The 13,454-nt window shown below is 61.4% G+C and overlaps 6 protein-coding genes across 6 annotated transcripts; 3 read left to right on the top strand and 3 right to left on the bottom strand.

Annotated features, from left to right (window-relative positions):
- Positions 1-703: 703 nt before the first annotated feature.
- Positions 704-1,621, top strand: A1Q1_08281 (uncharacterized protein; the record flags this gene model as incomplete). Its single annotated transcript, XM_014326428.1, has 1 exon — positions 704-1,621. The coding sequence occupies one exon, from the start codon at positions 704-706 to the stop codon at positions 1,619-1,621; it is 918 nt and encodes a 305-aa protein (XP_014181903.1).
- Positions 1,622-1,977: 356 nt separating this feature from the next.
- On the bottom strand, positions 1,978-3,771 carry A1Q1_08280 (4-aminobutyrate aminotransferase; the record flags this gene model as incomplete). Its single annotated transcript, XM_014326427.1, has 3 exons — positions 1,978-3,141; positions 3,402-3,572; positions 3,619-3,771. The coding sequence occupies 3 exons, from the start codon at positions 3,769-3,771 to the stop codon at positions 1,978-1,980; spliced, it is 1,488 nt and encodes a 495-aa protein (XP_014181902.1).
- Positions 3,772-4,534: 763 nt separating this feature from the next.
- On the bottom strand, positions 4,535-5,089 carry A1Q1_08279 (uncharacterized protein; the record flags this gene model as incomplete). Its single annotated transcript, XM_014326426.1, has 1 exon — positions 4,535-5,089. One exon carries the CDS (start codon positions 5,087-5,089, stop codon positions 4,535-4,537), a length of 555 nt encoding a protein of 184 aa, XP_014181901.1.
- Positions 5,090-5,969: 880 nt separating this feature from the next.
- On the bottom strand, positions 5,970-6,446 carry A1Q1_08278 (uncharacterized protein; the record flags this gene model as incomplete). Its single annotated transcript, XM_014326425.1, has 2 exons — positions 5,970-6,265; positions 6,335-6,446. 2 exons carry the CDS (start codon positions 6,444-6,446, stop codon positions 5,970-5,972), a joined length of 408 nt encoding a protein of 135 aa, XP_014181900.1.
- A 1,100-nt stretch (positions 6,447-7,546) lies between these two features.
- Positions 7,547-9,305, top strand: A1Q1_08277 (acetamidase; the record flags this gene model as incomplete). Its single annotated transcript, XM_014326424.1, has 3 exons — positions 7,547-7,816; positions 7,901-8,282; positions 8,323-9,305. 3 exons carry the CDS (start codon positions 7,547-7,549, stop codon positions 9,303-9,305), a joined length of 1,635 nt encoding a protein of 544 aa, XP_014181899.1.
- Positions 9,306-10,720: 1,415 nt separating this feature from the next.
- Positions 10,721-13,167, top strand: A1Q1_08276 (uncharacterized protein; the record flags this gene model as incomplete). The annotated part of the gene is made up of 5 exons (XM_014326423.1): positions 10,721-10,860; positions 11,188-11,590; positions 11,703-12,168; positions 12,220-12,426; positions 12,794-13,167. The coding sequence occupies 5 exons, from the start codon at positions 10,721-10,723 to the stop codon at positions 13,165-13,167; spliced, it is 1,590 nt and encodes a 529-aa protein (XP_014181898.1).
- Between the last annotated feature and the right edge of the window lie 287 nt (positions 13,168-13,454).

Here is a 13,454-nt window from a genome sequence, read left to right as displayed (position 1 = left end):
CCTCATCGCAGCCCTCTTGTACCACTTCGTATGCTGACCACCGCCTCGTGCCACACTGTCCGCGATGTTTGTTGAGCTGGATGTCCGTTGCAGCGCGTGCAGCGTCTTCGTCCCTCTCAGTCTCCGAGAGTTTATGTGTGTCAGCAGACATACGCTATGCATACACCCAACTGCCTGAACATTGCCAGTGCCACCCCTGCACGCATCTCAGCTTCAAGGAACCTCCTCGCAGCACGCAGCGAGCGACGTCAGACCCATCCTCGTACCCCGCAGAGCGGCGTTCTGATAAGCTTGTAATTGGATTAGGCTCAAGTCCTAATGCGATGACGACAGATTGCGGTGCGCACCGCAATGGCTGGTTGGTTGGCGAACATTGCCCTTGGCCCCACGTGAGTGTGGGGAAGTGTGGGATCTGCGCAGCAGGACGTGCGCTGATAGACGGCGCTGGGTGGTTGATACCGGTTACCCGGTGGAGGTTGTCAGTGTCAGCTGCCCACGCCGACTGAGGGTTGGGAAAAGAGCGCTGACGAGGTTGCTATCGTACTCTCATCTATCTCACACGACGCGTACTCGACTGTCTCAGATCAACGCCGACGCCGAGAGTGCCGACTCCGAGACCGACAACTCCACAGATATCGACCGCCCCGGCCCACAGATAAGAACCGCCGGCCTTCCCCGCCCACCGCTTACTCACCCACACGACATGGGCAACAACGCCTCCCGCCCCGGCGTCCCCGGGCGCCGCCGCTCCGCTCCTGCCGGTACTGGCGAGGAGCCCACGATGCCTCCTCTGGAGCACTCGCAATCCGAGCAGCCGTACCGGGACGACGACGCGGCGTCGATCGCGCCTTCCTTCGCGGGCACGCTCGCCAGTATCTTCAGCGAGCGTACCGCGGTCTCCGACCGAACCATGCTCGACAATGCCTCGCTCTACTCGTCGACGGGCACGGTTCTCGACGAGGCGGTTGTCCCTCCCTCCGACGCGATCCGGGACGGCATGGCCTCGGCCATGGAAGCGCTGAACGGGGAGAAGGGCTGGTCGGCGACAGTCGCCACTGCGCAGCTCGAGTGGCTTGCGCAAGATGCTGGGCGCCGGGCGCGCTGGCTCCGCGCCGAGGTGGCGATGCAGCAGCGCCGCGCGAAGCGGAACAAGCGCGGCATGGCACGCCGCCACTCGGGCGGGAAGCAGCAGGTGTTCAACCTCTCACTGGCGGGCGAGGAGAGGGCGAAGGAGGAGGACGCGGCCGTCGTCCGCCGCCTGGCGATGGAGAGGATGGCGGGCCAGCACCGGACCCGCTCTGAGGAGTTGGCAAAGGAGATGCTCGAGCAGGCGCTGGCCGAGAACCCTCTCCCGCCCCCCTGTGAGGAGGCCGATGAGGAGCGGAACGCGCTCGAGCTCGCCGTCCGAGGCGCGCACAAGGAGGCGCGCGACCAGTACCACGCCACCTGCAAGGAGGCGGCGGACGCACACGCCACGGCCCTCAGGAACGCAGACATCGCACACGGAAAGGCATACTCGGCCGCCAAGGTGCGGTACATGGGCGCGACGCTGCGGGCCCCCGACCTCCCGACCGGTGGCACGAGCATGCGCCAGGCGAGCGTCGGGCCCATCTGGGAGTAAACGGAGGCAGAAATGAAGTGTACACACGCACGCTCAGCAGCGAAGGAGGAGAGAGAGAGGTGGCGACACCACCGTGTAGCGATCAAGTGGTTGTACCCGGCAGAATCGGAAATGTATCAGGACTCGACTCATCAGTACTTTGTTGCACAGACTGCCATCCTGACTGAAGCCCCTCTGACCCCCTATGCTACGCTACGCTCGCTGCGCTCGCTCTGCATGTCGTGCACATGAAGATATTGCATTGGATGGGATTAATTTACATTTTCTTTCTGCTGACAAGCTAAACCCAGATATATTTTTGATGAAGAGACAGACTGTCACGCTCGCGCGCCCAGACGCTCGCTACGCTCGCTTCTCTACTTGATCTCCTTGAGGACCGAGTCCATCTTGTCAGCGAGGATGGCGACGTGCTCGGGGCCGAAAGTGAGGGTGGGGCGGAGACGGACGGCGCGGTCTCCGCATCCGCCAATCTGGACGCCGGCAGCACGCATCTTGCCGAGGAACTGGTCGCGCTTCTGCTGGTTGGCAATGTCAAAGGCCTGGAAGGTGGCCTCGTCCTGTCCACGGTGGTTCTCGACGAGGCCCTGGTGGCGCGAGAAGACGTCGCTGAGCGCGGCAGTGAGCACGTCGCCCGTCGCGCGCGTGTAGTTGACGAGATCATTGTCCTTGATGATGCGGATGATCTCGCGCGCCTGCAGCGCGCGCATCGGGTCGCCCATCCACGTGTTGTAGTTGCGGTACGGCGCGTTGGGGCGCGTCTCGGCGCGGTGGAAGATGCCCGCCTGCTGCATCTTCTTGGAGAAGGTGACAAAGTCGGGCGCGTCCTCGGCGCTGAGACCCCACTTCTCGTGCGCCCAGAAGGTGCCCGTGGCGCCAACGCCGGTCTGCACCTCGTCCGCGATGAAGAAGGCACCGTGCTTGCGCGCGATCAGGCGCAGGGAGCGGAAGAACTCGGGCGACGCGTGGCAGTCGCCGCCCTCCGAGAGGATGGGCTCGATGATGACCGCCGCGACGGGCTTGTGCGCCTTGTGGCGCACGAGAATGTCCTCGTACTCGGCAAGGCAGCGCGCCTCCTCGGCCTTGTTCGCGGCCTCGTGCTCGGAGAGCGGGTACTGGAGCTCAGGGAAGGGGGCGACGGGCCAGTCGAACGCGGGAATGTCGATCTTGTGGATAGCCTTGGAACGGGTGGCCGAAAGCGAGCCGAACAGACGGCCGTGGAAGCCCTGCTTGAACGAGAGGACGCAGAGCTCGGGGGCTCCAGGGGCCTGGTTCAGCATGCACGACTCGAGCTCCTCCTGCGTGAAGGGGGCGTCGGCCGAGCCACGCTCACGCTGGCGGTAAGCCATGAACGCCGCCTTGAAGGCGGTCTCGTTGGCAGACGATCCACAGAGGGTGGTGACGAGGTGGTCGAGACCCTTCGGGCGGACAGTCAGGAGACCCGTCTCGAGGACCTCGGCCCAGTTCTTGGGCGGGAACGAACCAAGCGCCGGGCGGTTAAGCGCGGCGTGGATGAACTCGGGCTGTGGGTCAGTTCAGGCTCGATGAGGATCGCAAACTCGTGTCGAGTGCGGTGCCTGCCGTGCAAGCTGGTGAGCCAGTGCAACCCGGTATCCTTCTCAGTGCGACAAACGACGAACGGGGCGCCGCGGTGACGTGGGTGTACCATGGGTGCAGATACCGGAGGAACCGTCTGCTCAAGAGCGGAGGAACTCTTGTCGCACGACCGGCGCACAGCCGGCACACGCCGAGGCACGCGGCACGAGTACGCTAGGTAACTCACAGTCTTGGCGAGCTCGATCATCTGGGGAACGTTGTAGCCGAGAGCAGTCGACGAGATCTGGCCGAACACATCAAGGAGCGTGTTGCCGTCGGCGTCGACGAGGTAGTTGCCGCTCGACTTCTCGTAGTCGCCGACGACGACGTGGGTGCGCGAGTCCTGGATCTTGTCGATCTCGGCGGACTGGACGTCAGTTGAATGCATCGACGTGACAACTCACGCAGGCCTTGCTAGCGGGGCCGGGGACGGAGTCGGTGTGGACCTCGGGCTTAGCGGGCTCGTTGGGGATGAGGTCGCGGGAGGAGAAGGCGCGGACGGCGCCGGAGCGGGCGACGCGGGCCGCGCGGAGGGAGGAGACAGTCGGGCGCATCATCTTGAGTGACACGAGAGACAGGGGGGAGAGTGGACGGTGACAAGAAAGGGGCGGGGTCGGGCAATGGGACACGGGTTTTATCAGCGCGGCGTTCTTACGACGAGCAGCGGCCAGCGACTAGCCCATCAGCGTCTGGCTGAGTGCGTGCAGGCTGTGGATGGCGCTGGTGGAGGTTGTGAGTCGCTGATACACGAGCTCGGCTAGACGCTCGGCTCGAACTGATTGGCTGAGGAATCAGGTTCAGGCGGATCCCTCACCGGCCTGGGCCGTAATCGCATACCGCTCTGCTCTCGAACCTGGGCCCCCGCGATTTCTGTGCTTGCCGCGTCGTATATTTGGTCTGCCTCTCCCCCCACCGATACAACCAGGCGCTCGTATCGGTCTAGACGGGTACGACTCTTGCCCACGCAAAGCAGGTATGCATGCGACGACTCAAAGTCTGCCCAGATATCGAACATAAGTCAGAAATGGTCAAATTCTCGACTACTACCACTCGAGTCGTGAGTCACTGCCTGTCAGGGAATTTTGCGTCCAGACCACCAGGCGGCGGCCTTTGTTGGGCCTTCTGACACTTCTTTGTTCATCTCTCACACCTAATCCAGTGAATAACTACAACTAAGGCTGATGAGCCTTGCGGCGCAGGCTGTTCCAGAGCGGGGCATGAGCGTCCCGCGGCGTCGGTCGGGGCCTCGCCTCCCTCTTGGCCACCACGCTCCGCATCTCTCCCCGTCTCCGGCTCCCCGGCCCGATGTGCCCAGAGCACTCAGTTCTTCGGGTCGTGAGCGACAACCTCAATCTCCGCCTTCATACCCGGAATGCCGAGGCGGGTGACCTCGACGCAGGTCCAAACGGGGCAGTGGTCCGGCATCCACTTGCGGAAGTTGGCGATCATGAGGTCCATGGCGGCATCGTCGAGGGTGAGATGGTACGAGCGCACGCGGAAGACCTGTGACCAGCCCTTACCGCCTGCAGACTTGAGCGCGAGCTCGACGTTCTTGAACGCCTGCTCGATCTGGGCCTCGACGTCCTCCGAGATCGCATTCGGGGGCTGCGGGTCCCAGCCGCCTGAAGGGGTCAGTTTGCCGGAAGCAGAAGAGGGCGCGGGAAGACAATGGCGTCTGTCTGAAGGCACACGGGGATGAGAATGGGAATGGGGAAGCGGGTATGGAGGTACTGATGAGGGAAGCCACTCACCCTGTCCCGAACACTCGATGTTGTCGCCAACCCGCACGGCCTGCGAGTAGTGGTACTCCTTGAGCGCCGTCTGGCCCCATCCCTCGTACGCGGAGAACTTGACGGTGGACTTGTCAAAGGTCATTGCTGCTGCTGCTGTCTGTCTGTCGATGTGGGGCCACGTCTGGGGGTTCATTTGGCTCTATAAATGCCTCTGCATCTCTCACACCACATTGAACGGGAGCTTGGCAGCCCGTGCCAAGGTGCGGTTCTCACCCACATCCTCCGTCGTCGGTGGACTAGCATCGCGGCACACTCGGCAGACGTGTTCGTAGTGGGGGTGAGTTGGGGCACCTGGGGACCGTCAGCGTGGTTAGCATGATCAGCATGTGAGTTTGAGCACGTTGCTTGCGGTGTCTTGCAGCTACATCCGGGCTCCCATCACACTCGTAGCGCTTCCGCCGCTCAGGCCGCGGCGTGTCCGCACCAGTGTCCAACAGTTCGCACCCGTGCTCGGTCCCAAATTCACCGATCGTGCTTGCTCCAGATCAGCTGAAACCCGGGGGAAGTCACCACGCGTGGTCCGCTGGCAGTCTCCTGGCAGAAGCTGGCAGAGGCGGACAGACATGCCAAGCCACGACAAGCATGTGGGGGCTTGGCAACGGAGGCATCGCGGCGATCAAGGGCCCCGTGAGCGGTAGTCCGGCGCGGGTTGCGCGGCACGGCCTGGTGGTGCGGCGGTGACAAGACACCGAGAGTCCGGCACCGGAGAGGAAGAGGAAGGTTGACCGTGAATCGCAGGAACGGCTAGCTATGAAGTGGTGGGGATGCACGTGACAGCATGCTGCACATGATGTTCGGGAGCAGTGCCGCGCGAGAAGCACGTTGTGGGATGCGATAGCAGCTGGACTACGACGTATGCATAAGACAAAGGAGCAGGGGTGCAGCTGTATAAGCCCTAGAGATTGCGACATGGATAGAGGACCGCCGGTGGCCTTCGGCCGATTCGGCCGCTCCGGGGACGTCTACTTCGGGTCGTAGGCCACAACCTCGATCTCGACCTTCATGGCAGGCAAGCCGAGCTGCGGCACGCCGATACAAGTCCACAGCGGCTTGTGGTTCGGGCACCACTTCCTGAAGTTCTCAACCATGGCGTTGAGCGCCTTCTCGTCCAGGGGGATATGGTACGAGTTAACACGGTAGACTTGGTCCCAGCCCTTTCCGCCAGCCGTGCGCACTGTCAAGTCAACGTTCTCGAAGGCCTGAGCGATCTGCTCCTCGATGTCGTCCGGGATCGCGTTTGTGGCCGGGTCCCATCCGCCTCATTGTTAGCTTGGCAGGACTTGTGAAGACGATGCGAGGTTGAGCGATTGGTAAGAGCGCAACGCACCTTGGCCGGCGCACTCGATGCGGTCACCGAGACGCACCGCCTGCGAGTAGTGGAAGTTCTCCAGCGCGTACTGGCCGTATCCGTCGTAGGAGCTGAACTGTAGTGAGGACATTGTTGTTGTTGCGCGATATGGCAGCTTAGAGAGGTTCCGGATTCTTAAATATGCGGCATACCGTCATGACGTCGATGGAATTGCAACCAGTGAAGCAGCTGGCGGCAGCCAGAAAGAGCACGTGAGCATGTTCTCGAGAGCACGTCCTACAGCAATTCGACAGTGCTTAGTGAGTGGACGGGTCCTGATAGTGCTTTGTAAGCCATCGGAGAGTTCAGACGTGCTCAGCCCTCAGTCGTTGCACCTCGCGCGGTCCATGATGATTCCGCAGTGCAAGCGGCGTGATGGGGCCCATCCGTCCCTCCCGCCCGCCACAGATAGAGCTCGTCGAGGGTGACTACGCGGCAGTCTGGATGTCAGCATCATAACAATGGCCTGGACATCGATTTTGCTGATGGCCTCGTGGTAAAGACCTGCAAGAAAGCTGACCTGATTGTCCCAAAGTTCTCAGTTCTGCAGTGAGTGCCAGGTGAACAATTTAACGGCAGCTAGACCGTACATCTGGGAACTGGTTTGCCCAATGGCCCGATGGACTGCTCGTGAGCATATCGCTAGCGATAGGAGTCAGTCGACAAGTTGAGAGGTTTCTGCAGTGCGATAGTTGTCTTCTAGTGCGATAACGCGGGTGTCTCTGTACCGAGACGGCCACAAAGAAGCGGCGACCAGTGCCGAATTCACCGAAGTCTCCCCGGCCAATCTCGGCGTCTGCCACTCAGAGTACCCAGCGGCCAGCGGTCGTACGCCATGCTCGCTCTCCCAGCGAAACCGCGGCGGCCTGCGCCCTTCGGTGGCATTCGAATTGAGCAGACACGACAGCGTCGTCCATGGTAGTGGTCGGGGGTTGCTTCCCTCGGCAGAGATACCGCGGCCCACCCGGCTCCAGGCCAGAGTCGGGTATCGCGTTCCTAGCACGCCACTGCCCACTATCTTTCGGCTGAGGCCGACGCGCCCAGCCGGCCAGGCCACGGCCAGTATGCACGAAGACCATGCGGCCCCACAGCGGCCCGCTATCTGCCGCCCCGAGGTCGCTCACATATAGCTTGCTTCTTCGGCACCACCTCCGTCCTCCGCCCTACACACCCCGATACACATCACACAGCATGACTGTCAACCCTCAGGACTGGGAGGCCGTCTCGGCCGGCAAGCGCGCTGCGCGCGACGCGCTCATCCCCAAGGCGTGGATCATCAAGGACGTCGAGGAGCGTAACGTCCAGAGCGTCGCCGAGAGCTGCGGCGTCCTTTCGCCCGAGGAGATCAAGATCACCGACACTGAGGCGCCTGAGCTTGTCAAGAAGATGGTCAACAAGGAGCTCACGTCCGAGCAGGTCGTGACTGCGTTCTGCAAGCGCGCGGCCGTTGCCCAGCAGCTCGTGAGTGCATGATGCGAAAGAGCGTGGCCGTCCCGCAGCGCAACAATGAGCGCCCCTCTGCACTCGAACCCGTACTAACGACAGACCAACTGTCTGACCGAGATCCTGTTTGACGACGCGATTGAGCGCGCCAAGGCGATCGACGCCGCTTACGCCGAGACCGGCAAGCCCGCTGGACCTCTGCACGGTCTCCCCATCTCGCTCAAGGACAACTTCAACGTCAAGGGCGTGGACACGACCGTCGGCTTCGTTGCGTGGGCCAACGACCCGGCCTCCATCGACTCGGAGCTGACGCAGCTTCTGCGCGAGCAGGGTGGCATCATCTTCTGCAAGACGAACGTCCCGACTGCCATGATGATCGCCGAGAGCTACAACAACGTCTGGGGATACACCGCCAGTCCGTGGAACCGCGACACCTCGTCTGGAGGCTCCAGCGGCGGCGAGGGTGCCCTTCTGGCCTTTAAGGGTGAGTTGCTGTCGAGCCCGATCGCAGAACTGACAAATAGGATCTCCCCTCGGCGTTGGTACCGACATCGGCGGCAGTATCCGTATCCCCTGTGCCCTCTCCGGCATCTATGGCCTGAAGCCGTCCTTCGGCCGTTTCCCGACATACGGCGCCCGCTCCGGAATGCCGGGCCAGGAGGCCGTGCGCTCCATTAACGGGCCGATGTCGGCTTCGCTCGAGGCGTGCAAGCTGTGGTGCCGCACTGTCGTTGGCTCGCAGCCGTGGCTCCGGGACCCGTATGTCGTCCCGATCCCCTGGCGCGAGGTCCAGCTCCCCGAGAAGCTTTGCTTTGGTATGATTGTTGACAACGGTCTCGTCCGCCCTCTGCCGCCGGTGCAGCGTGCGCTCCGCGAGACCAAGGCTGCTCTCGAGGCGGCAGGCCACAAGGTCGTCGAGTGGACGCCGTACGACGCGGCCGAGAGCAAGTCGCTCCTGGAGCGCTTCTTCGCCGGCGACGGTGGTGCGAAGATCTCCGGCTTCATCAAGGAGGGAGGTGAGCCGTGGCCCAAGGGACTGGAGGCTTTCGAGGCGGCCGCCGAGCACTTCAAGGACAAGCCGCCCGCGGTCGGCGACCTCTGGACGCTCCAGGCCGAGCGCTCCGCTTATGCGAAGAAGGCGCTCGACCACTGGATGGCCTCTGCCGAGCTCACCGGCACTGGACGGCCGTTCGACGGTGTCATCTCGCCCGTGTCGGCCTACGCCTCGTGCCCCCGCTACACGTACGAGCATGTCACGTACACGTCCATGTGGAACATCACCGACCAGAGCAGCGCCGTCTTCCCCGTCTCGTTCGTCACGGAGCAGGACGAGAAGGTCCAGATCCATGACTTCCGCGACGACGTCGAGAAGCGCATCTGGGAGAGGTACGACCCGCAGGAGGTCATCGGCGCTCCCGTTGGTCTCCAGGTTGTCACGATGCGCCTCGAGGAGGAGAAGGCGCTCGCCCTTGCTGAGGTCGCCGCCAAGGCCCTGGGTAAGATCTAGTCTGTAGTAGCATAGTAAACACATGAATTGAACACATCTTGGGATCACAAATCGCCGCATTGTCTCGGCCACCGACGATTGACAGCGCCTCCTCGGGCTTTGAACGAGCAGCCATAATCGGCCTGACCCATGAGCAGCACGCCTTGGCCAGGTGGGCTGAGACGGCAAACTAAAGTTGAACACCGCTCCTGCCTGGCTGCCTGGCCTGAGCCAAAACAGCTGATAGACGAGTTAGATAGACGAGGTCTCGCGTATCGAGAGTTCGCCGCAGTCCTGACTCCCCCACTCTATAGCACCGTATACGCTGTGGCGCCGCCTTGTCCATAGCGGGTTGAACTTCCGCCTAGCTCTTTCTCAACTGGCCCTTCTGCCTCTGAGGCGATTGCCCGCAATCTCTGCTTTGAGCTTTGGGACCCAATAATAAGACCTCTAAGCTATAGGATGATAGCGCCCCGATAACTAACTTAACACATAGATAGTCTGCAATTCAGAACTCTGATGTGGCTGTCGTGAACAGTTGTGGTATCAGTCCTACACGGCAGAAATTCTGATAAGTGGGCAAAAAACCCGCGACGAGCCTCAGCCACGACTCGGCAATCGCTCTCTTTAGCGCGCTGCAGCCGAACCGCAATCTGCACTTCCGTGCTGCCGCCGGCGTGGGGAGCGTGCGGGCAGCAGGTGGCTTTGCGGTTGCAGGTGGGCAACAGCCTGGGCGGCAGCACTGGCATGCAGAGGCGTTCGAGGTGAATTCTCGTCAGCTGGCGCACAGGCGCGCGCTCCCGTGCCACGGAGCGGTAAGGGCCCGGGACCCAACACCCGACCGCGGTTCTCCTCCACTTGGATCCTGAGCCCTCGTATCGTGCGATCGCACATGACCGGCTCTGCCCTCGCCCCTGCCGGGCTCGCCCTTGGGTCGCGTAGGCCTTCTGCCGCTGTAACAGAATGTAAAGTCATTCCGAACACTATCGCTGAACGCAGGAACGTAAGAGAGCGGGGCGGCTTGCTCCGCAACACAACTCATACACGACTTAGACGCGCCGCGCATTTGCGCATTTGGGCAGTATTTACTCGGTCTGGCGCCGCAACCGAGCGATCCGCGACTCGAAGATAACACCCCGGCGATTCCGGCAAGGTTCTGGCTCCCAGAAGGCGTTCGGCCGGCATACAAGCCCACACATAAGAAACACGTCTGCCAATCTTTCGAATCGTTCTCTCGCATCTTCGCATCGCGATCAAACAGAGCTGGGACTGGAGCTCCGCTCCGCAACCGAGTCCGTCGCTCCACATCGCATCACAGACCGCATCACATCACATATCCCCACGTCGACGCGCGCCCAACAGCGCATCGCACACTACCCGATCACCGAGCACCCCCGCGGATCCGACTCCACGAACCGAGACAACTCACGAGCACGATGGGCAAGACACAGCGCAAAATTGAGAAATTCTTCTGGGGCGAGCCGCCCGAGGACCCCAAGGAGCGCAAGCTGCTGTTCAAGCTGGACCTTGTCATTCTCTCCTACGTGTGTCTCTCGTACTGGGTCAACTACCTTGAGTGAGTCTTGCTTGTGCTTGGGTGAGCTGGTGCTCGAGAGGCGTCGCGAGGCTGGCGGGGGTGGGCATGAGGTGATGCGGTCATGTGGGCCATCTGCTCCACCGGTCAGCTGCCGCCGGATGCAGCGGCTGATGGGGGGCGGAAGCAAACTGTTCTGAAATTGGAGTATAGCCAAGCCGGCTGTGGGTTGGAGTGAAGGCACGTGATTTATCGCGTGGTTGTGGCGACTGAGCGTGGTTTGTGGTGATTTCGCACGGGGTCGTGGCTGCCAGCATCCAAAGCAATCACAACCGCTTTGCACGCTCTTCTGGCTCCATGGCGTCTCAGATTTCTATGGCAAGGGGATCCTCCAGCTCCCAAAATTGCAGCAGCTGACCTCAACAGCCGCACGAACTTGTCCAACGCCTATGTGACGGGAATGAAGGAGGACGTCGGCTTCGTCGGAAACGACCTGACGCTCGTGAACTCATGTTTCACGGCAGGCTACGTCGTAGGCCAGTGGCCTAGCGCGGTCATTCTGGCATCGGGCCGCATCCCACCACGTGTCTGGTTCCCGTTCTGCGTGTTCGCGTGGGGACTTTGCACCTTGGGACTTGCATTCGTTTCCAACCCCGGTCAGGTCATGGGAATCCGCTTCGTGATGGCTCTTTTCGAGGCTAGCACGTTCTCAGGCTCGCACTACATCCTTGGGTCATGGTACAAGGACTCGGAGCTCGGCAAACGGACGGCAGTGAGTGATTTTCCCGAATTTTCCGCCTTTTACCTTCCTTCCTTCATATCTCCCTCAATTCTTCATCAATCTTGATGATTCTTGGCTCTACGTGAAGCTGCTGACCCGAAAGGTGTTTGTGACAGCCGCGCAGTTCGGTTCGTTCTTTTCGGGAGTAATGCAAGGTTCTATCCAGAAAACGATGCACGGAAGGTCCGGTTTTGCTGGCTGGAAGTGGCTCTTCCTCATCGACTTTGCGATCACGGTCCCGGTCGCGCTGTACGGCTACTTCATGTTCCCGGACACTCCGCACACCACCAAGGCCTTCTGGCTCAGTGAAGAAGAGCGACAGCTGTGTTTGAAGCGACTTCCGCCGACGGAACACTATGTCATCACTTGGCCCCGGTTCCGCGCCTCGTGCATCAAGATCGTCACCACGTGGCGCTTCTACCTCTTCAGCGCCCTGTTCATGCTCAGCGCGACGTCGTTTGAGAAGGTTGGAGTGTACTCTGAGTGTCTGCTGTGGCTCAAGTCGATTCAGTGGAACCCGGTTACGCTGAACTACCTCGGTCTGACGCCTATTGCTTCCGCTATTCTGGGTGAGTCTTTGGAAGCCAAAGCGCGGGGCGTGCGCAAGCTGACGAGCGCAGGCACGTACATCCTGACTGTGTACTGCGACGCAACGGGACACCGCTTCTGGGCCAACGTGATCATGTACATCAGCGTTCTGATCAGCTCGATCATGATCCTCGTGTGGGACATCAGCACCGGCGCCAAATTCTTTGCGTACATCATTGCAGGTGAGTTTGAGACTTGGAAGCTCAAGAAGACAGAGGAGGAGACGGGAGGAGAGAATGGTGATTTTTGGCGCGATGGTGCCACGGCCGTGTGCCACTGATCCACTGGGCTGTGCTGCCACGCTGCCACGGCTTGGGGAGGGGTGGCGAGGAAGGCGAGGATGACGGGGCATGGCGAGGGAGACGCACTCGGCCGCAGTGTCTGTGCGTCCGTGCGTCCTTGCGCCCCTTGCGCCTCAGTCCACTCTGAGTCGCTGTCACTCGGCCACCGGGCACCGCCCACTGCCCACCAGCTCCCTCTCAGCGTGCCCAGCGACTGCTCGGGGTCGGCGGTCCTACGGTGAACCCCTCACGCCTTTCTTTCATCTCACTCCGTCCTATCATCCCCCTCTTCACACAACGACGACCAAACCCCACTAACGTGCAGGAATCGGATACGCAGGCCAAGCCTCCAACTTTGCGTGGGCGAACGCCTTGACGCGCGACGACGAGATGCTCCGCTCCATGACCCTCTTCAGCATGAACCTGTTCTCCAACCTCTGGGCGCTGTGGTACGGCATCGCGCTGTGGCCTGTCTCGCAGGCGCCCAAGTTCCGCAACGGCCAGATCGCCACGATCGCGACGGGCGGCGCTTCGGTGCTCATCGCCGCCGCCATCGTGTACTGCTCTCGCAGGTGGAAGCCCGACCTGCCCCAGGACCATGTGGCGCACGTCGAGGACACGGAGAAGGGGTATGGCGAGGACGTGTCGCAGGTCGACCATGTCGACCAGGTCGAGTTTGACAAGCGTCCTTCCGTCTGAACCTAAGGAACTGGAACTGGTGGAGAAAGAATGGAAAGGAGGTACGGGGCTACCCGCTCCACAGTGAGGAAAACTCTTGTCAATTGTTCGGGTTTATGGTTTATGCATCGTTGTCGTCTGCACAGCTCACTCATGCTGATGCACGGTCGTCTGACCGTCGTCGACCTGGTCTCGATCTCGGACCATCTGCTCCCCTCTACGGCCCTAGTGCTGCCATGCAACCAAGGCCCGGTCGAGATCACCCCTTCCCACTCCATCTGCCGGCGGTACGTAAGCTCCCATGCTCC

This window comes from Trichosporon asahii (assembly GCF_000293215.1).
Source record: "Trichosporon asahii var. asahii CBS 2479 unplaced genomic scaffold scaffold00018, whole genome shotgun sequence".
Classification (NCBI taxonomy): domain Eukaryota; kingdom Fungi; phylum Basidiomycota; class Tremellomycetes; order Trichosporonales; family Trichosporonaceae; genus Trichosporon; species Trichosporon asahii.
This window is presented reverse-complemented; position numbering and strand designations above follow the sequence as displayed.